Below are 25053 nucleotides of genomic sequence, written 5' to 3'. Positions count from 1 at the left end.
AGAGAGAGAGAGAGAGAGAGAGAATGAACACACTGGTTGGTGGTAGCACACTCTCTTAATCCCAGCAGAGGCAGGCAGATCTCTGAATTTGAGGATTAGCCAGATCTGTAGAGCAATTTCCAGAACAGCCAAAGCAACACAGAGAAAACCTGTGTCAAAAAACAAACAAACAAAGCGCTATAATGTTACAAAGTATCTCAATGTTTGAAGTAAGTCTGGGATGTATTGAACCAAATTCCTAGCTATGGTGGGGGTGGGGTGGGGTGGCAAATGGAGCCCAAGAGCAACAGTGGGACACGCCTGGCTCAGCATCTCCAGGCTTTGGTCCCTGCAAGGAGTTTCAAATGCAAGAGTCGTCTGTATTCTAGTTCTAATTCTTTCTTGGTCACACCGTCCTTGCAGCCTCTTACAGCAGACAGAGCAGGCTGTTGCTTTCTCTGGGAACTTGGATGTGAGCTCAGGGAGATTCTGTCTTATCCAGTAAGATTGCTGAATTCTTATGGCCTTGCTTTCCCCACCTGCAAATACAAGCAGTTAATCCCAGGACCCTGAGCTGGCGGCTCTCCAGGGACCACTTCTCCTTTTTCCAGCTACCCCCTCCCCATTCCTTTCCCCTTGCTTCTCTCTTGGTTGTAGCTGCCCATGGGATGGGAAAATGCTAAGAGGAGCTGAGGGGGACATACCAGGGACAAAACAGGACCATCAGCTGGGCCAGTTGCTAAAGGGGCGGGAGGGGAGGGGAGGAGTCCTCAGGGATCCAGTTTCAACAAACGTTTCTTTCCCCAGAAGGGGAAGGCGGGAGTGAGGGGGAGAGGGACCTATTTAAAGCTACCCTGTTGCTCAGACTGTCTCTGTCTGTCTGCCAGGGTCTTCAGCTGCCCCAGACAGGCGGTGTGTGGTCTTGGGATCCTCCTGGTGACCTTTCCAGCCTAGGTCCCCTCAGCCACTCTACCCCAAGATGGGTCGTGGGGTGAGTATCCCTCCAAGATCAGGGGCCACTCTCTGGAGGGTGGAGTAGAAATGGGACGACGTGGAGAGAGGGTGAGAGGCGCTGACGGACTGTGTGGGATGGTTTAAACTTGGAACTAGTCTCCAAACTGCACATGCATGTGGATTCGTTCCACGGAGCTCATGAGCCTAGGGACTGGCAGGTTCTGCAGCTACCCTGCTCTCTGCCTCTCCCACAACTAGCCCAGAAACTACCCAAGTGCCCAGAAACTACCCAAGTGCCCTTCTAGATCTCCCTGCTCTCTGCCCACTCATCCTTACTCCACAAATCCCTCCTCTCTCTCCACAATCCCTAGCTTCCCAGCTGAAGAGATCTTTGGCATTGTCAGTTCCTTGTTACCCACTGAAAATATCTATTGCTCTGAGGTCCTTAGCCTAAGAGCACAGGGGCCAGCCTGGGGTTGGAAAGGTGCTGTGGAGCAACCCCCTTCCCAGAGCCACCTAGCAGTTGGTTACACCAGTTCTCAGAGTTCTTCATGCCAGAGTCAGCTGGGGCAGAGAGAGAAAAGATGTATCCCCAGCCCTCACCCCAGCACCCTTCTGGATGTCCCCATAAGCTCTGTCCTGGGCTCCAGGCCATAGGCTTTGGGGACCTTTCCAAAGGCTGCTGCTGAGAACTGCCCCTGCCTATGGCATTCTGGAGCAATGGATTTGCCAGTGAAAAGATTAACAGGCATATCTGGGCGAGCAAGGACAAGGCTTCCAATTCTTGGGAATGAAATCCTCATATGAAGAAAAGGGACCCAATCCCTTTCCATACTGTGCTTGGCAGTTTTCCTCCTGTGGAATCCTGGCAAAAGAGGGCACAGAGGGAAAGGGCTTGACAGGCCGTTGCAAAATGTGAGGGAGACCGTGCCATAGGGTGCTGTTGGCCAATTTCTGGGTCCAAGGAGGAGTCAGGCAAGGACATGTTATTGCACTAAGCTGAACAGCTGGAAAAACTCGAATCCTGGACATCAGGGATCCAGAGCTTGGGTGGGAACTGGAAGAGCATCGCACATGTGTACATACATGCATCTCTCTCTCTCTCTCTCTCTCTCTCTCTCTCTCTCTCTCTCTCTCTCTCTCTCTCTCTCTCTCTCTGTGTGTGTGTGTGTGTGTGTGTGTATACACATGTCCACAGCTTTTATAACAGTGCATTCCCAGGATAGTGCTGCAGGTTTCCATGGGTGAACCAGCACTATGTTTCAGCAGGAGAATTTGCAAATGAAGGGCCTCTGGGCATACTGGGTGATGGGGGTCGGGGGGTAAGGTGAAGGCTGTGACCCTCCTGCCCTTAGGAACTATCTATGGGCAATGGGTTTTCTGGAGGAAGAGTCATGGTTAAAAGAAGGCACACTGTCCTGGGACCTTCGGCAATATCATTCCTGCTCCTCATAGAAAGGGCAGATTCAGCTGAGGGGCAGAACCTCTGAGAGTCCAGGGCCAACCAAGTCAGGCAAGCCCAACCTCCATCTAAGTAGGAAGAAAGAGCAGACACCCCTCCACCCTGCTCTACCTCAGAGTAAGGTAGCCCCAGCTCATAGAGTTCTTTCTACTTGGAAAGTAATTTGACCTTGGCTTCCCCATTCAGAACTTCTCCCCTAGTACCCTTGCTGGGTCCATAACCTGTGACACCCCTAACCTAGTTGCTGTGCATGACTCTGCTGGTCTGGACTGTTTGGGGGGGGGGGAGCTGGGTTAAGTCTGGGAGCTCAGAGTCTCTACCTACAAGGAAAGCCCTGCAGAAAACAATCCCACTCCCCACACTCAACTCCGAGGTCTGCTTCACCTCCATTCCAGTCCACGGCTGTGTGACTGTGAAGGGCAGCGTGGGAGCTGGGGGGAGGGATCACACTGGTGGGAGGGAGCCAAGCCTCCTCCAGAGGCTGAGGTGGGGGTGGGGGGAGCATTGGCTGGTTTCCAGCTACCCCCACTTTGTCCCAGTCTCTGGCTTTCTGAAAAAGAACTCTCTGTTCTCCTACAACATTGAACAACCAAAGAGAGGGACTTGTGTTAGGGGAGGGAGGGGAGACCAGAGGGGGAGAGAGGGGTCCCCACTTCCTCTTTCTTTCTTCCCTAGGCAGCCACTGGCCCCAAATCTCTGCAGGCTCCTGGCCATGGAGCCTGAGATCCTTGCCAGGACAGAAGGAGGGGGAAGGGCAGCATATCCTGAGCTCTGCACTTATGGGAGAGCAGGGTGGGAGCTGGGAAGAGAAAGCGCCACATGGAGTTATTTAGCTCAGCCACAATCCAACACTTAAGAGCCAGTGCATTTCTCAGAGACGCGCATATTTATTTGTTTGCAACAGGATCTCACTATGTAGCCCAGGCTGGACTCAAGCTTCCAATCTTCCTGCCTCCACCTCCCAAATGATGGGAATACAGATAGGCACACCACCAGTCCCAGATCTATAAGTGGGGCATCTGATTCTCATTTTCATGTCTGTTGTTTGATATCAAATGTGCAGAGATTTTCCTGGACTCTGCTGCTCGGGCCTCTAGCCCAAGCCTCCCACCCCTCAAGCCCCCAAGGGCCACACTGAAGTCTGTCCAGATGCTTTCTCGAATTCAATCCCACTGTGGCCTCCTAGCCTCCACTGAGTCCTGCCTCACCAAGCGTGCTAGAGGACAGAACACCCAACTTAACGAAGTCTCTTGCATTGCCTGGGGAAGGGAGAGGTAGAAACATTTCTGAGTTGTTCTCAGCGCCTTTGGATGACTACCTCAGTTTCCCCGTGAGGCTTGGCCTTCAGATGCTCGGGACCAGACTGCATTCGTGGGTAGATCAGATACAGATGGAAACACGATGGGTCAGTTTCCTTTTCTAAACGGAGTGTGTCCGAGCAACACAGTCTCAGGAGCACATCTTCTAGGTCATTGCATCCTGAAGCAAGTGCTCACCTTGTAGTGTACATCCCACGCCCAGCGTGGCTCCTGATTTCACTGGACAGAATTCTATTACCTGAGGCACTAAGCTTACGATTCCTTAGGATCACAGCAGCTGCCGTATCTCCCCGGATTGCTCTGACTCCGATAGGTGAAAATACATGATTCTCAGTACCCAGGACTCAGAGCACCACAGCCACATACTGGTGAAAAGGCAGGAATCCGATCTGCATTTGCCCGAATCCCGTAGACCATACACTCACTACAAGAGTGTCAGCCTCAGCCACTGGGAGATGGTGATGAAACAATGTACCACTCTAATGATGTAGGACGCAGATGTTGAGGGAGGCTGTCTATGGGTAGAAGATTCATGAGAACTTCCTTTCCTTTCCACTCACCTTTGTGGTCAGCCAAAAAGCTGCTTAAAAAAAACAAAAACAAAAAAAAAAAAAAAAACACCTGACTAAAATACATAATAAGCCCCCCAAATACATAATTTTGAAAAACAAAATAAACAAGCAGCCTCCCCTTCCACGGACGTACCTGTCTACCAGGTATTCATTCATTCTTTATGGAAAACACAAATCATAACCATAGCATCAAAAAACCGACTCCTGAAAGCTCAGTGTAGCCATAGAAGAGCTGGAGGAACCAGGCATAAACAGCTACCCCCTGTATCCTGAGGGAGGTGGAGAGACATGGAGGGAGATGACAGTGTTTTGCACACTATCAATAACCCCAGGCCTTTCCTAGCCCCCCCCCCTTAGTCCCTCCCTCCAAGGCTGCCTCCGTTTGAATGAAGAATCCTTACCATCTCCCCCAAAGAAGCTCCTAGATGGCCCCAACAACCTGTAGTGGCCCTGAAGAGAAGGGTAGATGGGGACCCCAAAAGATCACTATTAAAAAAAAAACATGGCGCTGATCTGGACAGATGGCCCAAGACTAACCCTGACTTACAAGGCTTTAGATCTCTATTTACTCTCATATATATTTCTTGACAAAGGGAACTCAGTTATGCTCTGGAGTTTCAAGTCCTGTGAGTTGCCTGTGTCCAGTCCCAGCTATGCCTGCCCAGCAGGCTGGGGAGGGTTCCCAGCATGCCCTGGGCTCCCATTTTATAGCCGTACTTGAACCCATCCCTCCCAGCTTCTCTCAGCCCATCATCTCTACCCATTCAATTTCCACCATTGAGTCTGCTTCTCCCCTTCCCTCCTGGGACTTCTACTCTATCCAGTGCTCCTCTCTAAATTAGGCAGACATTCCTACAGGGTACCCTACCCATCAACGCAATCCCTGCCCGCCCCCAGAGTCCCTTCCGATAATATAGGATGATCTTTTTCAAGATGTGTCCTGATTCTAATGGCAGGACATCCTCGGTGTCTGTTGTGAACAGGCTCCATCCAGTCTCCCTGATGATCTGAGCCCTCCCTTCCTTTTTTCAGGCAGGGCGTGAGTACTCTCCTGCCGCCACCACTGCGGAGAATGGGGGCGGCAAGAAGAAACAGAAAGAGAAGGAGCTCGATGAGCTGAAGAAGGAGGTTGCCATGGTAAGGACCACAGAGCTTTCAGGGGGGCTGCGGAGCAGCAGCTCTGCTCGGGCACTCACACACCAGCAGCCATGAGCACCCAGATGAACTTTGTACCCAGGCCCATGCTCCCCACTTAACCCTGTGCCCCAAAGTGTGCCTAGCCTCCTTTCCCAAAGTGTCTCCATTTCCCCTTCCCCAGGATGACCACAAGCTGTCCTTGGATGAGCTGGGCCGAAAATACCAAGTGGATCTGTCTAAGGTGAGTGGAGCCATGAGGTGAGAGAGGCAGGCAGCTTCAGGAGCGAGAGCCCCAAAACTAGAACACAATGCTCCTTGCAAGTGAGAGAAGCAGCCCAGAGATGAGAGACTTACATACGGTCATGGGATTAGTTGGTGGCAGGGCCAGAAGTAGACTTTGGACCCTTGCTTCCCCCTCTTTCCCTGTATATCTAGAATCTAGAATTCCTTGGAACCCTGTGCCCAGACCTTGGCAAGGCTCTGTGCTCCCCCTCACACAACTGCTCTCAGAGATGACAGGCATGGACCAGCAAGGTGACTCATCCTTGTTGTTATAGTACTTGCTGGCTCCTGCTACATTAGTGGCTCTGTAATAAGATGCAGTGCAGACATTTCTTTAATCCTCACCATAGCTGTGTCAGGCATTGTCAGACTGTTTATTAAAGCAAGGAGACTCAGAAAGGGAGAATGACTTGCCAGATCTGTACCCGGGCCCGTGCTCCCCACTTAACCCTGTGCCTCCAAGTGTACTCAGCTTCCTTTCCCAAAGTGTCTCCATTGCCCCTTCCTTGGGATGACCAGAAGCTGTCCCTGGATGAGCTGAATTACGTAAACAAATACAGTCAGATGCTGAGCTTGTCATTAAAAAATGATTTTAAATTGTTCCTCAAAGCTAGGTGGTCTGTCAAAGCAGATACTTGGGGAATAGGGCAGAAAAGATTGCATGTTCAAGCCGGGCGTGGTGGCGCACGCCTTTATTCCCAGCACTTGGGAGGCAGAGGCAGGTGGATTTCTGAGTTTGAGGCCAGCCTGGTCTACAAAGTGAGTTCCAGGACAGCCAGGGCTACACAGAGAAACACTGTCTCAAAAAAAAAACAAAAAGTGCACGTTCAAGGATGGGGTGGACAACTTAGATTTCCTGTCACAGAATTAAATCAAAGAGGGCTACGGATGAAGTTCAGTGGTAGAGTGCAGTGTAGCTCGTGTGATGCCCTAAATTCAATCCTTAGTTTTAAAAAATCTTCCAAGTGCTGCGGTGGTCAACTATGGTCTTAGGTACTTAGGAGGCTAGAACAGAGAGAAAGCTTGAGCTTAAGAGCTCAAGACCATGGTAGACAAACTATTGCCATCTTGGCTCAAACAAATAAAAACATTGTTGAAGCTAGCCACAAGTCCAAGGCCAGTTTGGGCTATAAAGTAACTTCCAGGCTAGAACAATCCCCTGTCTCAGAAGAAAGATACAAAATGTTATGGTCAGTATCCCTGACCCACTCCTTTCTGTCTCTTCTTAAACTGCTAAGCTCCCATTCTTTAACCTTACTTTATTTTCTAGGAGGAGCTTTCCACTCTCTGGCATCATTGTATAGTTATTATTGTAATTTCCTCTTTAGATTGTGGGTGGGTACTTTGTTGGTCTCGCCCATCTCTCCATCCTTCCCAGTGCTGGGCTTGCAGTTGGAGCTCAAGGTTCACACATAAAGTGGGTGAACGCAGGACATGAAGATCAGTAACAAGTGGTTCCTGCTCAAAGGCAGTAGCAAAACTTTCAAAAACAAAGACCGCACACACAGAATGCCAGTGCAGTATAGTAAGCCCCACTCTAGATCAAGCATGGGGGACTACCTGGATCCAGAAAAAGGCCTTTGATCTAGCCTGGCGAGATCTAAGAGGAGTGAGCCTGGCTAGGCTTTCTTTGGAAAAGTGATAGGTGATTGCCAAAACTGCATGACACTCAGGGTCAAAGCTGTGGGGCTTTCCCTGGAGCCCTGGAAAAAAGGCAGGATCTGCAGGAAGAATGGAGGGTGGTCAGACAAGGAAACTTTCCGGCTTGCTTATGCATGCTGTCCCAACAAAAACATCTTTCAACCCAAGAATAACCCAGGTGGAGCCACAGTGAGAGTCCATATTAGCCTTCAAGGTCCAAGTCTCATTATAGACACCAGTTTCTCTGTGTGGTCCCTCGTGATCGTCCCACCCCTTCCAACCAAAGGAGAATTTTCTCCTTCTAGTTGAACATGATTCTCTAAGATGCCGAGAGATGTGGTGAGGGTTGGCTTTGTTCCCTGTGCCCACGCCCACACTTTTCCTCACTCCCCAGGGCCTCACCAACCAGCGAGCTCAGGACATTCTGGCTAGAGACGGACCCAACGCCCTCACTCCACCCCCCACAACTCCTGAATGGGTCAAGTTCTGTCGTCAGCTTTTTGGGGGCTTCTCCATCCTGCTGTGGATTGGGGCACTCCTCTGCTTCCTAGCCTATGGTATCCTGGCTGCCATGGAGGACGAACCATCCAACGATAATGTGAGCCATGCACCTGACCCCTGGACCGGCTTACAGCCCTGCCCTCCAACTCACAACCCCAAATAAGGTGATGGGGGGGCTCAGGGAACAAGATCACAGACCCGGTCAGGACCTCAGGCTGAAGAGAAGTGAGGCTTCTGTACATACCTGTGAAGTACCCTCCAACACATGTGGGCAGTGAGACAGTCCCTCCATACTCCTTCCACTAATAGGCTGTCTGTATCCCTGAGTCTTCACTCCTAGAAAAGCCAGAGCCATAGAATCTCTTCTTTGCCCCTTCCATGCTAGGAGCGTGGGTTAGGAGACTGGGGGAGGTTGTGGAGAGACTACTCAGTACCATTCTCAAGACTGAGTTCAGACGAAGGATGGGGATCCCATATAGAGTGACTCTGGGTGCTCATCCCAGGTGTCATCCAGCCCTAGAGGTGACAAATGACAGGTCCCTCACACTCTCTCTCCTTACCAGTTATATCTAGGTATCGTGCTAGCAGCTGTAGTTATCGTCACTGGCTGCTTCTCCTACTACCAGGAAGCCAAGAGCTCCAAGATCATGGACTCCTTCAAGAACATGGTGCCTCAGGTAGATAGATGATGGGGACTTGGCTGCATTCAAGTCGGGGCACAAGGTTTCTGAGACGGTCCACCTCTTTCTGTCTTGTGGTCTGAGGTGGAAGGAAGACGGGCAGAAAAGAAACCTTGTCGGCTCTCCACGTCAGAATGCAGTTTTGCCGCTGACGGCGTAGGGGGTTCTTCTTGGAGAGCAAAGGTAGAAATGAACAACTCACGACGGGCTCTTGGCCTTTCCGCAGCAAGCTCTGGTCATCCGAGAAGGAGAGAAGATGCAGATCAATGCAGAGGAGGTGGTGGTGGGAGACCTGGTGGAAGTGAAGGGTGGAGACCGTGTCCCTGCTGACCTCCGGATCATCTCTTCCCACGGTTGCAAGGTGAGGAGGTCACAGTTGAATCTGTACAGTTAAGAGAGGCCCACATGAAAGTTTGAAAGTTAAAAACAAACAAACAAACAATTGCAAACATTAAGGTCTCCCCTGGACCAGGTATACCTCCTTCCAGCATATGAAGGCTACATGCTACCTCTGTGGATCTATGTGTTAGGAATGCTCTGTGCCCTGGGATTTCTTTGATCTAGTCATTTTATAGCCATTGTATATTGAATACCATTTCCGTGATAGAAGCCTTTACATACACCGTCTAATTTCACTCTGAAAGATTCCAGGTCAGCCTGGGCTACGGGGATCCCTAAGTACCAAATTAAAGTTTAAGGAAAGAAAGATGAAGAAGCTGGGTGTGGTGGGTCACACCTATAATCTTAACCTCCCCACAGGCAGAGGGTGGAAGCAGGAAGACGGAGAGAGTTCAAGGTTCACCCAGCCTGCCTACATAGAGAGGGTGTCTGGAAAAAGATGATGTAATTAGGAAGGCTGCTCGCTATCTGTTGCAGCCTGATAGCCCTGGGAGGTAGCATTTTTATAGACAGCCTTGGTGGTGTCTCTGGAGTTGTGCAACACAATGACCCTACTAACATTCCCACTTTACAGGTGAACAAACCAAGGCCGAGTGGGTTACATAAACAACCCAAAGACATAAAAAGTCAGGAAGACTCAGTCATGCAAACCAAAGCCAGGGTGATAGCTGAGTAAGGCCATAAATATGCGATGAGGCCAAGTGTAATTTTGTCCCTCTTGTCATGAAGATTGAGGGGGGTTGAATCTGGCTCAGGAGACAGCTGTGTGCCCACAGAGCTTCTGCGGTTGCTGCCAGTTTAGTGATGGCTCCCCTTCCTCCTCAGGTGGATAACTCATCCCTAACAGGGGAGTCGGAGCCCCAGACCCGTTCCCCTGAGTTCACCCACGAGAACCCCTTGGAGACGCGCAATATCTGCTTCTTCTCTACCAACTGCGTGGAAGGTGAGACGCTGGCCTCCCAAGAAGGCTCCTCACCCCAGCACAGTGCAGGGACGGGGCTGACTCCTGCAACTGTACTTATTTGGTTGAAGCCCCTCCTAGAAAGGGCGCTGAGGGAACTGACCTTTGCGGTAGTAGCCATCTCTGGAGAACAGGGCCAAGGGCATTGGCCAAGGGCAGACTGACTCTGCTGGAAATCACCTCTCGACAGGAAGCTCTCAGATCTGTTGATCCCCAGGCTGAAAGCCTTCCACAAAAAAAACCGCTTGGATGGTGAGTCAGGATGCCCCTCCCCCAACCGCTAGGAGTGTGGAAGTCAAGTGAGGTCTTCTAGATGGTGGTTCTGGACCAGGCAGTGAGCTGAGTCAGGGCTGACTCTGGGAAGACATCCAGGGCCAAGAGATGGTAGGAAAGAGTGGGTGCAGGGACCATAGACCTCTCACAAGGTGATAGCGAATACCTTCCTGCATCCTTGCTCCATGACTTTCCTTCCCTGGCCCTCCTCCTCCTCAATACATTGGTTCTTTGGTCTGGTTTCCTTCCTTCAGAGAATTAGAATTACAATAAAAATCACAGCACATTAAATTTCCTAAATGTTTAATGTATTGGGATTCTGATTTACCATAACGTTCCCATCACTGAATGCATTTGAAAGGTCAGGTAAGGTATGCTTACTGCTTATTCAGCGACTAGCTCTGAAGAGGGGTCAGGGAAAGAATGCAAGTCATATTCGTTGCATGCCTGCTGTGTGACAGAGGATAGTCACAGTTAGCCCATTGAACTACTGACTTCTACATAGGAGTTCAAATGTCACTTGAACCCAGATTTGACTGACTTCAACATGAATGCTCTTCCCAGAGTACCACACATTCTTTCCCAAAGACCCCTGTAATGTCACATATTTTAGATAATCACAGTCTTATTTTACAGATTATAAATATATAGAATAAATATATAGATATACATATGTAGAATAAAAGATTATTTTATTCTACATTGAGGAGATCTTGGGTTTTTTAATTAGAAAAATATTTTATAATTGTGTGTGTATATGTGTGCGTGTGTGTGTGTAAGTGAGCACACTCATGCCACAGTGCACATGTGGAGGACCTGCAGACCTTGGTTCTCTCTGTCCACCACGTGGGTTCTAGAATCCAACTCAGGTAACCAGGATTGGCAGGTAGGAGCCCTTACACACTGAACCACCTTGCTGGCCCAAGAAAATCTTAAGACTAAACCAACCAGCCAACAAAAACTAATAAGTAATTTACTCCGGTTTATCATACGCTTTTGAAAAATATCTAGTATTAGATTGATTTGTTGAAATGTCATGGTCAATTTTTATTTCATTTATTGAATCTCTTCAATTTGAACTTCTGTAGTACTTGCAAGATGTCTTCTCAGGCCCAAATGTAAAATAAAATAATTTGCTATTGTATTAAATCTAAGATTGGTAGTCTACACAGGGAGGGGAAGCCCTGTTTACTAAATGTGGCCTCCAGGATCTGAGTCTTTAGCTTATGCACTTTGTGATGGTTTTATCTCCTTAGAAAACACACTTTGTGGTGGTTTTATCTCCTTAGAAAATATGATGAGGGGGCTGGAGAGATGGCTCAGTGGTTAAGAGCACTGGCTGCTCTTCCAGAGGTCCTGAATTCAATTCCCAGCAACCACATAGTAGTTCACATCAATCTGTAATAGGATCTGACGCCCTTTTCTAATGTGTCTGAAAACAGTAGCAGTGTACTCATGCATAAAATAAAATATGATGAATGCCGGGCGTTGTGGCGCACGCCTTTAATCCCAGCACTCAGGAGGCAGAGGCAGGCAGATTTCTGAGTTCGAGGCCATCCTGGTCTACAAAGTGAGTTCCAGGACAGCCAGGGCTATACAGAGAAACCCTGTCTCGAAAAACAAAAAAACAAAAAAACAAAAAAACAAAAAAAAAATGATGAGACGTCAGTCATTGGCAAGCCCAGGGCATTTACCCTCTGTTCTTTCCTTCATGGCAGGCACTGCCAGGGGCATTGTGATTGCCACAGGTGACCGGACAGTGATGGGCCGCATAGCCACTCTTGCCTCTGGCCTAGAGGTGGGACAGACACCCATAGCCATGGAGATTGAGCATTTCATCCAGCTGATCACAGGGGTGGCTGTGTTCCTGGGTGTCTCCTTCTTCGTTCTGTCCCTCATCCTGGGCTACAGCTGGCTAGAGGCAGTCATCTTCCTCATCGGCATCATCGTAGCCAACGTGCCCGAAGGGCTTTTGGCCACCGTGACTGTGAGTGGAGGAGGCTGAATTGCCAGCAGGGCCTTCTCCCTGTTTGACACAGACAGTTGCTTACTGCTTCTCAGCAGTGTTCTTCCTTCAGGTCCCTGCAGTCACATAGCAGATGCCGTACGCAGAAATTATTCAGGGCATGCCTGGGAGTTTGAAGTTGAAAAATTTGGGGGTTGAGCCATATCTGAGCATTCAATTTCTCCTTGGGGGCTTGTCGTGGTTGTGTTCCTCACCATCTGTGTGCTTGTCTCCCGACTCAGTCTGGGGTTCATCCTGTCTCGTGTGCTATAAAGACGCTTTCAAAGGTCACCAGTGACTAACTAGCAAATCCACTGACATTTCTCAGCTCTCATCCTTAACTCTGCTGCTGCTGCTGAAATGAATACTTCTGTCCATCCCCTGTCCTTCATCAGCCACTGAGATGTGTCTCTATCCTGGTTCTCCTGTCCTCACTGCAGCTCAGTGACTGTCAAGCCCCAGCCCCAGCCCCAGCTTTCCTCTTTGCTGCCCTCAGAGGAACCCATTTTCCTCCACAGTTTCTGTTGTCCCTTCCATGTGGGTGGTTGTCACATCTTTGTACCTGCTCTGGAGTCAAATATCTTCAGCTTTCTTCAGGGCATTTAACACAGATACGGCCTAAGAACCTATTTAAGATGCCTAAAGTTGAACTGTCGCTATTTCCTGCTAGGTCCCACCCAGTCTTTTGTGAGTGGGATTAATAGAAAAGGATTAGAGCTTCCGAATGCGGAAGGATCATGGACACCTGTCACTCTCGACTTGGCCCTTTTAATTCTCCTCTCTGTCTGCCAGGTGTGCCTGACGCTGACAGCCAAGCGCATGGCTCGCAAGAACTGCCTGGTGAAGAACCTGGAGGCCGTGGAGACGCTGGGCTCCACATCCACCATCTGCTCGGACAAGACGGGCACCCTCACCCAGAACCGCATGACAGTTGCTCACATGTGGTTTGACAACCAGATCCATGAGGCTGATACCACAGAAGACCAGTCTGGTGATTGGGTGTTCTGGAAAGGGTGACGGGAAGTGGATCCTGCTGAGGGCCCTCGCAGAAGAGGGAGACCGGGGTATGAAATGCTCTAAGGGAGAGCCAAGCTTCCCCCTCCTTTCTTCCCAGGGGCCACTTTTGACAAACGGTCCCCCACGTGGACAGCCCTGTCTCGGATTGCTGGTCTCTGCAATCGTGCTGTCTTCAAGGCCGGACAGGAGAATATCTCTGTATCTAAGGTCAGCCAGTGAATGCAGACACAGATGTATTGGGGCGGGCGGGGGGGGGGTGTCCTTGCAGACACCCAGCTTTCCCTTTCTCACCCTGAGTTGCCTTGGTGACCTCAGCTGATGCTCTATCTCCTCCATCCTCTATCCCCTCCCCTCCCCCACCACGACAATGAATTCTCTTTTCTTCTGGCAGCGGGACACGGCTGGAGACGCCTCTGAGTCAGCTCTGCTCAAGTGCATTGAGCTGTCCTGTGGCTCAGTGAGGAAGATGAGGGACAGGAATCCTAAGGTGGCAGAAATCCCCTTCAACTCCACCAACAAATATCAGGTCTGGCTGGGCTGCAGGGACACAGAGAGAAAAAAAAAATGGGGACACAAATGGGGAGAGTGGGTGAACAGAGACTCAGGAGAGGAAAGTGAGCCAACTCAGCAGAAAGATAGGGTATGTCTGAGGAACATGTGCTTCCAGGTCAATCCCAGGACAGCGGGCCTGGCTGCATCAACCCCCCCCCCCCCCCCGCATCACTAACAGGCAAACCTTACCACATACATACAGCTCATCATATTCTCTCCTCTTCTACTGTTAGACTCCCCATCCTCTGGCAGTGGTCCTCCAACATTGCTGTCCAAATAACTAACGCACACTTCCATAGTTCCCATACTGTATCCCTCAGCCTTGTTCCTGTCAACCTGTTCCTGCCAAGAATAGCCTCAGGTCTATTCTTCGTGCACCATGGAGGGAAAATCCCCAGGGTATTGGGGACTAGGGGCATGCTAATGAAAGCCGTCCAGCCCCTACCTAGCACAATGCCTATCCCAATTGATCTTAATGCCTGTTTATTGAACAAGTCACTGTTCTATGGAAGCGACTTCATAGAACTCCATGGGTTTTAAGACTAGGGATTTATAAACAAACACCCTCCACACATAGTTTCTCCTTTGTTGAAAGTCTTTGATGGATAAGAGCTACGTTGTTAAGGAAAGTTTTCCTTCTAAGCAGCTGCTATCAGACCCTGTGCTAAGCAACAGAGCCACCAAGATTCTATGGCTCCCTCTGTAACCGCCTTTCCCTTCCCAGCTCTCCATCCACGAGAGGGAAGACAGCCCCCAGAGCCATGTGCTGGTGATGAAAGGCGCCCCAGAGCGCATCCTGGACCGATGCTCCACCATCCTGGTACAGGGCAAGGAGATCCCTCTTGACAAGGAGATGCAAGATGCCTTTCAAAACGCCTACATGGAGCTGGGAGGACTCGGGGAACGAGTGCTGGGTGAGGAGGCAGAAAGAGGAGCATGGGTGATAAGGCGGGGCCTTGATAGTATCTACTCTGCTGCTCTGACTCCTCCCTCTTGCTCCTCCTCAGGCTTTTGTCAGCTGAACCTGCCTTCTGGAAAGTTTCCTCGGGGCTTCAAATTTGACACGGATGAGCTGAACTTTCCCACAGAGAAGCTCTGTTTTGTGGGGCTCATGTCCATGATTGATCCCCCCAGAGCAGCTGTGCCGGATGCCGTGGGCAAGTGCCGAAGCGCGGGCATCAAGGTACTGGCCTTGTTCCTACCCACCCCACCCGTGTCCTTGTATGCCTGGTGCCAGAGGTCAGGGGACTGCAGCAGCTGCTGTCCTGAGGAGACGCAGGCTCCTGGTGGCCTCCTTCCCACTGACCTAGAGGAGTTATCCATCTGTAGGGAAAGGCGCATGCCTAACAGGATCGCTCACTTCTGCCTTTCCGCTCAGACCTATCATCTAGCCCAGCTCACTTCCCTGCTGCATGGGCCCTGCCCCTTCCCATCTCAGTCTCATTCAAAGCACCAGTTGGCACTCCTGCCATAGAGACCTAGTTATCTGACTGTCCCACTGATGCTCAGTCTATCCATTTGGAACAGGACTAGTAAGCTCTTGACTACCCCAATACTCTCCTCTCTCATCCAAAATCCTCCCTCCACCCCGCACTGAATTCTTGTCCAAGTGCAGCGGTCATTTTTCACTGACTACTTTCTTTTATTTGTTTGGTTTGTTCTTCATCCAGAAAATATTAATTGCTTATCACAATACATCGGGCACTTGGTTCCTGACATCTTCTTTTTCCGGTCACCAATTCTGGTGCCATCACTTTCACATTTTTTTTTTTTTTTAAACAATGCAACTCATCCTGTTCCCTGAAAGCCAAGTCTTTGTACCCCACCGAGGATACAAAGATGCGTAGAAACTGAGCTACATCTCAAGATCTCTCTGGACTGGAGGCGGGGTGGGGAGATGCTTCTAAACATATCACAGAACAGTCACAAGAGTTTGGAGTCACTGAGGACCTATTGATCAGATGCCTTAGTTATTTTAATTTTTTATACTCATCAGACACTACTCTAAGCACTGTGCACGGCTGCCTTCTGTGTAAGTGCCAATATCTCCCTGTTACACGGAGAGAGAAACCGAGGCACAGAGTAGCAAGGCCAAGACCACAGAGCTAGTAAGTTGCTAAGTCAGAATTTGAAACCAGGCGTTCTGTTTCTTAACCATCACACCAGAAGACTGGGTGCTATGTATATATGTGTGTGTGTTGACCACAATAAGAACTCGGTATGGAAAATAGGCATTATGAACCCCCACTGAAAAACAAACTCGGGGAAACTCAGAGTAGGTAAATAACTTCCCTAAAATAGAAGTGTTGTAAGAGGTCAGCTGGGAATGGGAACCCCAGTCGGCTTGTCCGGGAGCCACGCTCCTTCTGCCCAGTCAGGTGCCTCTCGGCATGATGAGAAATGGCACAGCGGCTGGGCAAGGGCTCTGTGGAAAACCAGCGGGGAACTGTTAATTCCACCTCAGAGAACTAGACAGGGTTTAGCAGAGGGGATGATATTTGACCTGGGCCTTAAAGGCTGATGAGGATTCCGTAGGCTCTAAAGGAAGGGGGGCCATAGCAAGAACAGTACGTACCCAGATGTGCCTATATTACCAGGAGGTGTGCAGGTCAGAGGGGGATAGATGGGGGGACTACTGGGAATTAGGACTGTTGGAAGGATTTCCTCTAAATGCCAGACTTGTGTGCCATGGAAGGCCACAGATATCACAAAGAAAGCTTTAATTCTACCTAATGGAGGATGGACTGGATGTGGGCAAGAGCCGAAGTTAGGGAAACAAAGAGACAGATTAAGACAGATTAAAAGTGCACAATAGCCCAGGCCAGGACTAGGATCTGAATGGGACAGTGACACAGGGAAAGGAGACACATAGTTGCATTTGAGAAGCAGTTTGAGAACTCAGTGAGCAAGCTGGGCGTGGGGTACAATGATATGGGAGAGAACAGGACAGAATGGTCAGAACAGATGGTATCTAAGAGAGGGAGAGGGGCTGGAGGGTGCTGGGCGGACTAATGGGATTTCAGCGTGGACCGTAAGTTTGAAGCATTTATAAGGGGCTACAGGAATGAACATCTAGAGACAGTTGGAGTGTAGAGTTCAAGGTCAGGACTGGAGATTTAAATCTCATTAGCACATGAGTATAAACTAAAGGTTTATTAAAGCATTTTATTACACCATTCTGAAAGCAAACAGGAGTCAAGGAAAAACTCCAGAATGAGACCCTAAGTTCGCCAACATTTCTGAGGAAGGGGAGAAAGAGAAGGGAGGAAGACGGATGGTAGGGCACAGCTAACGTTTCTTGTCAACGTAAAGCCAGCCTGGGATGGTGTGGACTCCCCCCTCCACTGTGCTGAAACAGAAAGTGGACTTGTCTAAGTTCCAACAGCTGGTAAATGTTCCCATCCAAAGCCAGGACTTGCTCCATTCTGCCACCCCGAGGAAGCTTGAACGAGCACGCAACGGAGTAAGGGCACAAGTGGGGCAGAGATGAAGGAGGTGCAGAAACCAAGAGAGTGAAGGGTTTCCATATGTTAGAGAGTCGAGGACAACAAGGTTTGAGGAGGCTCTTGCTTTTCAGTAGAGAGTAGCTTTGGCGGTAGGTTCAGGTTGGTAATAGGAGTGGGAGAGAAGGCAGTGGGACCTGAAGAGGTGTGTCTTGCTTCAAATCTGTGGGACTTCTTCTCCAAGCCCACATATGCAAATCTGTCCTTTCTAGCTTGGCTCACTTTATGCTGATAATAGCCTCTCTCTAGGCATACGCCCTTCTCATCCCACTCCATGTATTGTGCAACAGTAAAAAAAAAAAAAAAAAAAAAAAACATTAATTATCCTGGCGAAGGCAAGCCGAGCCTTCCCCCAGCCCCTCTGCCCCGTACTATGCAGGACAGTTGGAAGCAGACAAACCTGTCAGCAGCTGGACACTGCTGAAAACAAACCTTTGTTCTGGGTTTCTGTGACCCTGAAGAAGCCGTGAGTGCTCACTAAACTTTGGTCTTCGTAACTGTATTCAGGGGAGCTGCTAAAGGCTGGCGAGATGGATGGCTCAGCCATGAAGAGCACTTACCCACAGCTCTTTCAGAGGACCCACAAGTCAACTCAGGGTTGGCTCTCCAAGGGCATCAGGCACATAGGTAGTACACAGACAGACAGACAGACAAAACACCTAGACACATAAAATAAAAAAAAGGAAGAGGAAGGAGGAAGCTGTCCAGCTCAGACTGTCCCATTTCCACATATCCAAACTCTTGAAGCAGTCTCCCAGACAACTCAGCCATGATAAGGTACACTCATAGTCCCAGACCTTGACAGGCACAGGCAAGAGGGTCCTGGGAGTCTGAGGCTGGCTTGGACGGCATACCCCAAGCTCTTGTCCTAGAGAGATTGGGGGGCAGGGAGGGGGAGAGGGAGGGAGGGAGAGAGCAAGCAAGTGAGATACAGACAGACAGACAGACAGACTGACAGACTGACAGACTGACAGACAGACAGACTGGGTTGGGGAAGAACACAGACTCTCCTCTGCCAACAGACCCTCATCAACCTGTCAATCTGCCATAGATGTTTTTTGGCTGTTTAAACATGCTCCCTCTAAAGCTGGAACCCAGTTTGTTCTGTCTCTTGCCTTTACTGACAAACACACACACACACACACACACACACACAGCACACACACACACACACACACACTCACACACCTAGTAGTTTAACTTTACATAATTTGGAGAAAGGAATGGGGAGGGGAAGCCAACACTGCTTTCTCTTTCTGCCTTCTCCTTCCTGTCAGGTGATCATGGTGACCGGGGATCACCCCATCACAGCTAAGGCCATTGCCAAAGGTGTGGGCATTATATCAGAGGGTAACGAGACTGTGGAGGACATTGCAGCCAGGCTCAACATTCCTGTGAGTCAAGTCAATCCCAGGTGAGGAGGTTACAAAGACCCCACTGCTGGCCAACACATCATCTCCCAGAGAGGCCCTGAGTGTCTCTTGCGAATATCTGGACCGCATCCCTGGGACCCTTAGAGTAAGGTTTTTCCTTTGACAGCCCAATGGCTGGTCCCTCAGATAAGCTTGTGTTCAGGCTGTGTCACCTTGGAAACATCTTGCAGCCCTGATCTTTCATTTTCTGTTATGAAATTCAGATGCTGTCCACACCGCAGAGTTGCTATAGGGATAGAATCTGCCTAGCAAATAGTACTTATGCTTGCATGGGAAGGAGAAAAACAGCAGGACTCAGCTTCACAGAAGGGAGCACAGAAGCAATAGTAGAGTCCTACCTCCCAGAGGGACTAAGGCACACAGCGGGCGGGTGGGGAAGAGCAGCAGGACCCGCGTGAGCATAGATGCTGTCTCTGCCCCTACCCTCCAGAGAAGCCAAGGCGTGTGTAGTGCACGGTTCAGACTTGAAGGACATGACGTCAGAGCAGCTGGATGAGATCCTCAGGGACCACACAGAGATTGTCTTTGCCCGGACCTCTCCTCAACAGAAGCTCATCATTGTGGAGGGGTGTCAGAGGCAGGTGAGCAAGACAGCAAGAGGCAGAGACAGGGCCAAGTCAGGAGCCAGAAGGGCAAGGACTCTCCTCTCAAGCACCTTTGGTGTCTTCCCCCCCCACCCCAGGGAGCCATTGTGGCAGTGACTGGTGACGGGGTGAATGACTCCCCCGCGCTGAAGAAGGCTGACATCGGCATTGCCATGGGCATCTCCGGCTCCGATGTCTCTAAGCAGGCGGCTGACATGATCCTTCTCGACGACAACTTTGCCTCCATTGTGACAGGCGTGGAGGAGGGTGAGGAGGCTGTGTGGGCTGCGTGACATCCAGGATGTCTGAAGCCAGACCTTCTTCCTGACTTTCACTCTAAGATTCCATGCTGCTTCAACTTTAAACCTTCCTCTTAGAAAAATGAGCAGCCGGCCACAGCTCAGGGGCAAGGGTGGGGAGGGACCCTCGAATCTCCCTGATGCCCTCAGAACCTCTCCACAGGCCGCCTGATCTTTGACAACTTGAAGAAGTCCATCGCGTACACCCTAACCAGCAACATCCCTGAGATCACTCCCTTCTTGCTGTTCATCATTGCCAACATCCCCCTTCCGCTGGGCACTGTGACCATCCTCTGCATCGACCTGGGCACAGATATGGTGAGGCAAGAGGGCAGAGTCGAGCCAGACCAGGCAGTCCCACAGAACAGGGGTGGGGTGAGCTGCACCCAGGCATCTGCCTAGATCCTGACCAGTAGACTGGAGATCAGCATAGACCTGAAGGAAAATAGGAAGTTTCCCTCCACTACACTCTAGTACCGGGGATTGAACCCAAGACTCACTCACGTTAGGCAAGCACTCCACCCCTAAGCTATGCCCCTAGTGATAACAGGAGCCTATATATATACCAATGTGCTGAAGTCTGTTGATGTTTCACTGAGCAGTTTCACAGACCTCTTCAGATACCTTCTCCTCCCTGTGTCCTGTGTGTACAGGTTCCTGCAATCTCATTAGCATATGAAGCAGCTGAGAGTGACATCATGAAGAGGCAACCACGAAACTCCCAGACAGACAAGCTGGTGAACGAGAGGCTCATCAGCATGGCTTACGGACAGATTGGTGCGCCCAGCCGGGGCTTGGGAGGGTAACCCCCAAAGGTTGCTTCTAGTTCCCGAGAGAGATGAGTAACGGTTCAGGAAAGAGTCCAGCTGCCGGAGAGCCAGAGACTTCCATCTCTGTCTCCAAGGGATGGCCCTTTCCCTCCCCTTTCTCTACTCAAGACCCACCTTTTGCTTACAACTACTTTCAGGCATGATCCAGGCCCTGGGCGGCTTCTTCACCTACTTTGTGATACTGGCAGAGAACGGGTTTCTACCGTCGCGGCTGCTAGGGATCCGCCTGGACTGGGATGATAGGACTACCAATGACCTGGAGGACAGCTATGGACAAGAGTGGGTGAGTGGGGCTGTGTGCCGCAGACGAGAAGGGGCGGGGCTGAGGCTGAGGTCCTGGTTGGAATTGGCTAGGAGCAGCCAAGGGGCTGAAGACGGTTTAAGTGCCAGGTTTAACAACTGTTTAAAGCATGCTGTTTGCTGGTACCATCCCTTCCTCTCTTCTGCCCAGACCTACGAGCAGCGGAAGGTGGTGGAGTTCACATGCCACACGGCCTTCTTCGCCAGCATCGTGGTTGTGCAGTGGGCTGACCTTATCATCTGCAAGACCCGTCGCAACTCAGTGTTCCAGCAGGGCATGAAGTGAGCACCTACCGCTACCGGTCCCCACCAGGCAGAGTCCTCTACACATGCTCACCAACCCACATAGGCCAGGATTCCAACACCAGCTCACCTTAGCTCCCAGGGCTCAGGTTTGCTAAGGAAGTGTCTGGTTATAATAACATACTTAACCCTGGTGGTGTTTGAAACAGACCAAAAGTGAGGACGGAATGGCAAGACCCTTTCTCCTAAGTTGTAACATTGCTCCAAAGGTTACTTTGTTATTGTTTCCTACCTTCATGTTCATCTTCCTTGTTTTCTTCTAGCACTTCTTCCTCCTTCCTTCCTCCCTCTTCCATTCCCTAGTTAAATGGCATCCTTTCCCCAGTTCTAAGTCCTGGGTCAGGTCTCCTGTACTCCACACCAACACTTGGCAGGTAATTGGGTTTATAGCACTGGTTGTGTGTGCTGCATCTGCCCAGGGGCATATTCAGGCCTTCCTACAGTGTGGCACCATATGCCTCGCAGGGAATCAGGTGTCTCACTCTAATCTTAAAACAGCTCCTCCAGGTAGGTACCATTGGACACTGTGTGGGCAAGAAGTTCCACAAGGTTAAATGGTTAGGCCATTCAGCGGCTCATGGCTGTCTGGGATGGTCTCTCCACCCCACACTGTAGTATCTCACCTGTCATGCGTACATCTGTCACCTCATCCACTTGTGATTTTAGCACAGATAGGGACTGAGTACTGAAGGAGCCAGGCTCTTTTTCCCCCTACCGTAAACAAAGGTCACATTCCCCAAATGAGTTTTGTCCCAGGGAATCTAAGAAATTAGGCACAGACCTGTAAGAGACACTTATAAGGAAGTATGTGGGTGACACAGGAAGTAGAGACAGAGCCACACTGATTAAGTCAGTCCACAGAGAAGCAAATAAGAACGATACAGCATGACTCTGCCTAAGCACAGGAAGAAGCATCGATACCCACAAACCACCTCGCCAGAGGCAGCCTCTGATGAGTGCCCGGGCCTCTAGACCGTTAGTAGTCCTCAGAGATACTCTCAGCAACATTTCAAAAAGAGATATGAAACCAGGCTCTCCCTTGCAAGAATCTGCCAGGTTTTCTAGTGGGTCATCCTTAGATCAGCCCTAAGGAGACAGTGATGACATATTAATCCAGTTCTGTTTGGAACCCATGAACATTTATAATAAATTTTAATACATTCATCACTAACAAGTGTAAATTGGGAGACAAAAATCAATGAAAATGTGGGCTGTGTGGAAGAGGAGCATTGAGACATCCCTGTGTCCCCTCCAGCCTTCGCCTCATGCGGTTTGTAACCGAAGGAAACTTGTCTTCTTTTCTCCTTATTATACGTAGAGAGCAAGCACACAGCTCCAAGAAATGAAGCTCTGATCAATCGCCCAAAGTCAGGCAATGGAGATGACGCCAGCCATACTTGACAGATCTGACTAGGAACTGCCCTCAGCACTTTGCTCTGGCCCGCTTTTAAATTCTGATGCAGAGAACGTAGGTTAACCATTTCCTGTGTGGTATCACAGGAGCAAGCCTGGGCTGGGATCAGTATCTCGCAAGCATCCTCTTCGTTCAGGGTCTGTGATTAAACAACCGCCCAGGTCGGAGGAGATGCCGAGAAAGAAAAGGCATCCATGGGCTCGGCCCAGGGGAGCTTTTAAAGACATCTTGTTGGGAAGGTGGCATCTTCCCAGCCCACGGGCCTAGCGCGCAATAACAATATCAGATGTTGCCTGTGGACAGGCCCCTGTTGACTACAGCATCTCTGGCACAGAGTTACATAAGAAATAACTGTTTAATGAGCACACACACACACACACACACACACACACACACGCACACCACAACAGTAATCAGAGGTAAACAGAACAAGCAAAAGAAAACATTTGTTTCCTTTGGTTACATAAAGCAGGAGAGGAGGGTTGAAAGGCACTTGGATGAAGGATGCCCTCACATTCCTTCCAGCTCCTTTCCCTTCTGTCCCCAGGGGTGTCCCTGGAGCTCCCCCTCTCGCTATCCTCCCACAAAGCTACCTGCCTTCTTTCCTTTGTCTTTCTAGGAACAAGATCCTGATTTTTGGGCTGCTAGAAGAGACGGCTTTGGCTGCCTTTCTGTCTTACTGCCCGGGCATGGGGGTCGCCCTCCGGATGTACCCACTCAAGTGAGCATCTCCCTAGGGCTGACGGAGAAGGAGCAATGGAGAAATCTTGGGCCCCTTCTAGGACCCAAGATGGACTTTAATTCTACCTTTGTGACACCGTTCCAGCCTCTGAAGCTCCTGACACTTCCCTCTGTTGCTTCCAGGGTCACGTGGTGGTTCTGTGCCTTTCCCTACAGTCTCCTCATCTTCATCTATGATGAAGTACGGAAGCTCATCCTACGGCGCTATCCCGGGGGTAAGCATGTCCACTCTGCAGAGAGGTCTGTCTGACCTAAGGTCCCAGGAGCCTTGAGCATGCCCACCCCAGCCCTTTTCCTGTATATCCTGTATCCCATCTACCTTAAGGTTCTCCAAGGCCTCCACTTTCCTCTAGAGCAGTGGTTCTCAACATTCTTGGTGCTGTGACCCTTTAATACAGTTTCCCATGTTTTGGTGACCCCCCCCCCCAACCATAAAGTTATTTTCGTTGCTACTTTATAACTGTAACTTTGCTACTTATGAATAGTAATGTAAATATCTGATCTGCAGGATGTCTGGCAGGCGGCCCCTGTGAGACAGTAGCCCTTGGGAGGCCTTTGAGCCTGACCTAGTACTTGATTTGACTTCAAGTGGTGGAGTTTTGCTTTGACCTATGAAAGGGTCATTTGACACACACACACCCCCAAATAAGTCACTGCCCACAGATTAAGAACCACTGCTCTAGAATTCCAGGTCAGGTTAGAAGGGCCCTTCAAGGTCATCCAGTCCTCTACATGCTTGTTGATAAAAACGATGCACAGAGGTGATGCATTTGTTTAAGATCATAAGGAAACCCAAACACAGGGCTCCTGACTCCCAGACCTCATCCAAGACCTGGTTTATGTCCCCTAGACACATCTTTGAACATTTGCTGGGTTGAAATGGATAGCCTACAAACCACACGCGGGCTACGAACAGTGTTCGGTTTTTGGTTTGGTTTTGGTTTTGTTGTTGTTTTGTTGTTGTTGTTGTTGTTTTTTAATGGGCCCAATATCTAAAGCTTTGGCGTTTTCACCTGGAATCTAAAATCTGACTTCTGAAACAAACAAACAAGCTGTCCTGCCCAGTAGCACCAGCGGGACAGCTGTCTCCTTAGATGCTTGCTACCTGGGAAGCCCAGCAGGCATTTTCAGCATCTACCCGTGAAATACAAGTCTCCCCTGGAGACAGATTTGTCCCCTCCCTCCCAGTTAAGAACATCCAGCCCACCCAGCAGGCCCGGGGCTGCCTTTCCCCTCTACCCTACTCCCCTGGCTTCTTCTCCTCTCTAAACTCAGCTATTCGAGCCCTGGTCAACCCTAAACTATTCAGGCCCTGGGCGGGGTCGATCTTTTGCCTCCTTCTATGCTCCTGCTGCAACCTTTATCCCATCTCTCTAACAGGCTGGGTGGAGAAGGAGACCTACTACTGAGCTCAGCGGCCAAGGAAGAACGAGGGGGGGGGAGGTGGGGTGCTCCGGAGGGGTTGCTGGGGGTTGTGACGAAGGGAGGGGTTGGGGAGTCAGAAGGAGGCACCTGAGGGAACTAAGATGGCAGCCTTGGGTAAATAAACTTGAGGAGACTGATCCAGCTTCTCCATAGGTCCCCCGCTGTGAACCCTGGGACAGTACATGTTGGGATCGCCTCTTCAGAACCTTCCCATCCCACTCTGCTACATTTCTCAAAAAACTAGGGGTCGCCCCAGCCCTTCACCCTCACCTGTATTATTCAAACAGATCAATACCCAAAGGTTAATCCTGTCTAACCCTAGAAGAAAGACTCTCAGGTCACCCAAGTGTCGGTGACCCTTGGCTTCATTCCTCTTCCCATTCTTGCCTCCCTCCCTTCCTGAGTCTTCCCCTGCTCCTCCCCCTCACACCTTGAAAACACAAAATTCTCCTTCTGTGAGTGCAAGAACCCGGGGCTAGAAAAGGAA

The 25053-nt window shown here is 50.1% G+C and overlaps 1 protein-coding gene across 1 annotated transcript; it reads left to right on the top strand.

Moving 5' to 3' along the window:
- The first annotated feature begins 843 nt into the window (after positions 1-843).
- On the top strand, positions 844-24719 carry LOC110322617 (sodium/potassium-transporting ATPase subunit alpha-2). Its single transcript, XM_021199322.2, has 23 exons — positions 844-970; positions 5319-5423; positions 5605-5664; positions 7741-7944; positions 8411-8524; positions 8754-8888; positions 9752-9869; positions 11879-12147; positions 12958-13156; positions 13280-13389; positions 13574-13708; positions 14459-14648; positions 14742-14917; positions 18515-18651; positions 19101-19251; positions 19353-19521; positions 19717-19871; positions 20207-20330; positions 20521-20666; positions 20835-20965; positions 23020-23121; positions 23265-23356; positions 24522-24719. Exons 1-23 carry the CDS (start codon positions 959-961, stop codon positions 24548-24550), a joined length of 3063 nt encoding a protein of 1020 aa, XP_021054981.1. The 5' UTR covers positions 844-958; the 3' UTR covers positions 24551-24719.
- Positions 24720-25053: the final 334 nt, after the last annotated feature.

The sequence above is a fragment of the Mus pahari genome, chromosome 5 (assembly GCF_900095145.1).
Source record: "Mus pahari chromosome 5, PAHARI_EIJ_v1.1, whole genome shotgun sequence".
Classification (NCBI taxonomy): domain Eukaryota; kingdom Metazoa; phylum Chordata; class Mammalia; order Rodentia; family Muridae; genus Mus; species Mus pahari.
The sequence above is the reverse complement of the archived record's forward strand: the minus strand, read 5'-3'. Positions and strand labels throughout refer to the sequence as shown.

Coding starts and splice junctions, on each gene's coding strand:
- LOC110322617 (XM_021199322.2), top strand. Junction 13,157..13,279: donor TACCACAGAAGACCAGTCTG/GTGATTGGGTGT, acceptor CTTTCTTCCCAG/GGGCCACTTTTGACAAACGG. Junction 20,667..20,834: donor ACAGCTATGGACAAGAGTGG/GTGAGTGGGGCT, acceptor TCTTCTGCCCAG/ACCTACGAGCAGCGGAAGGT.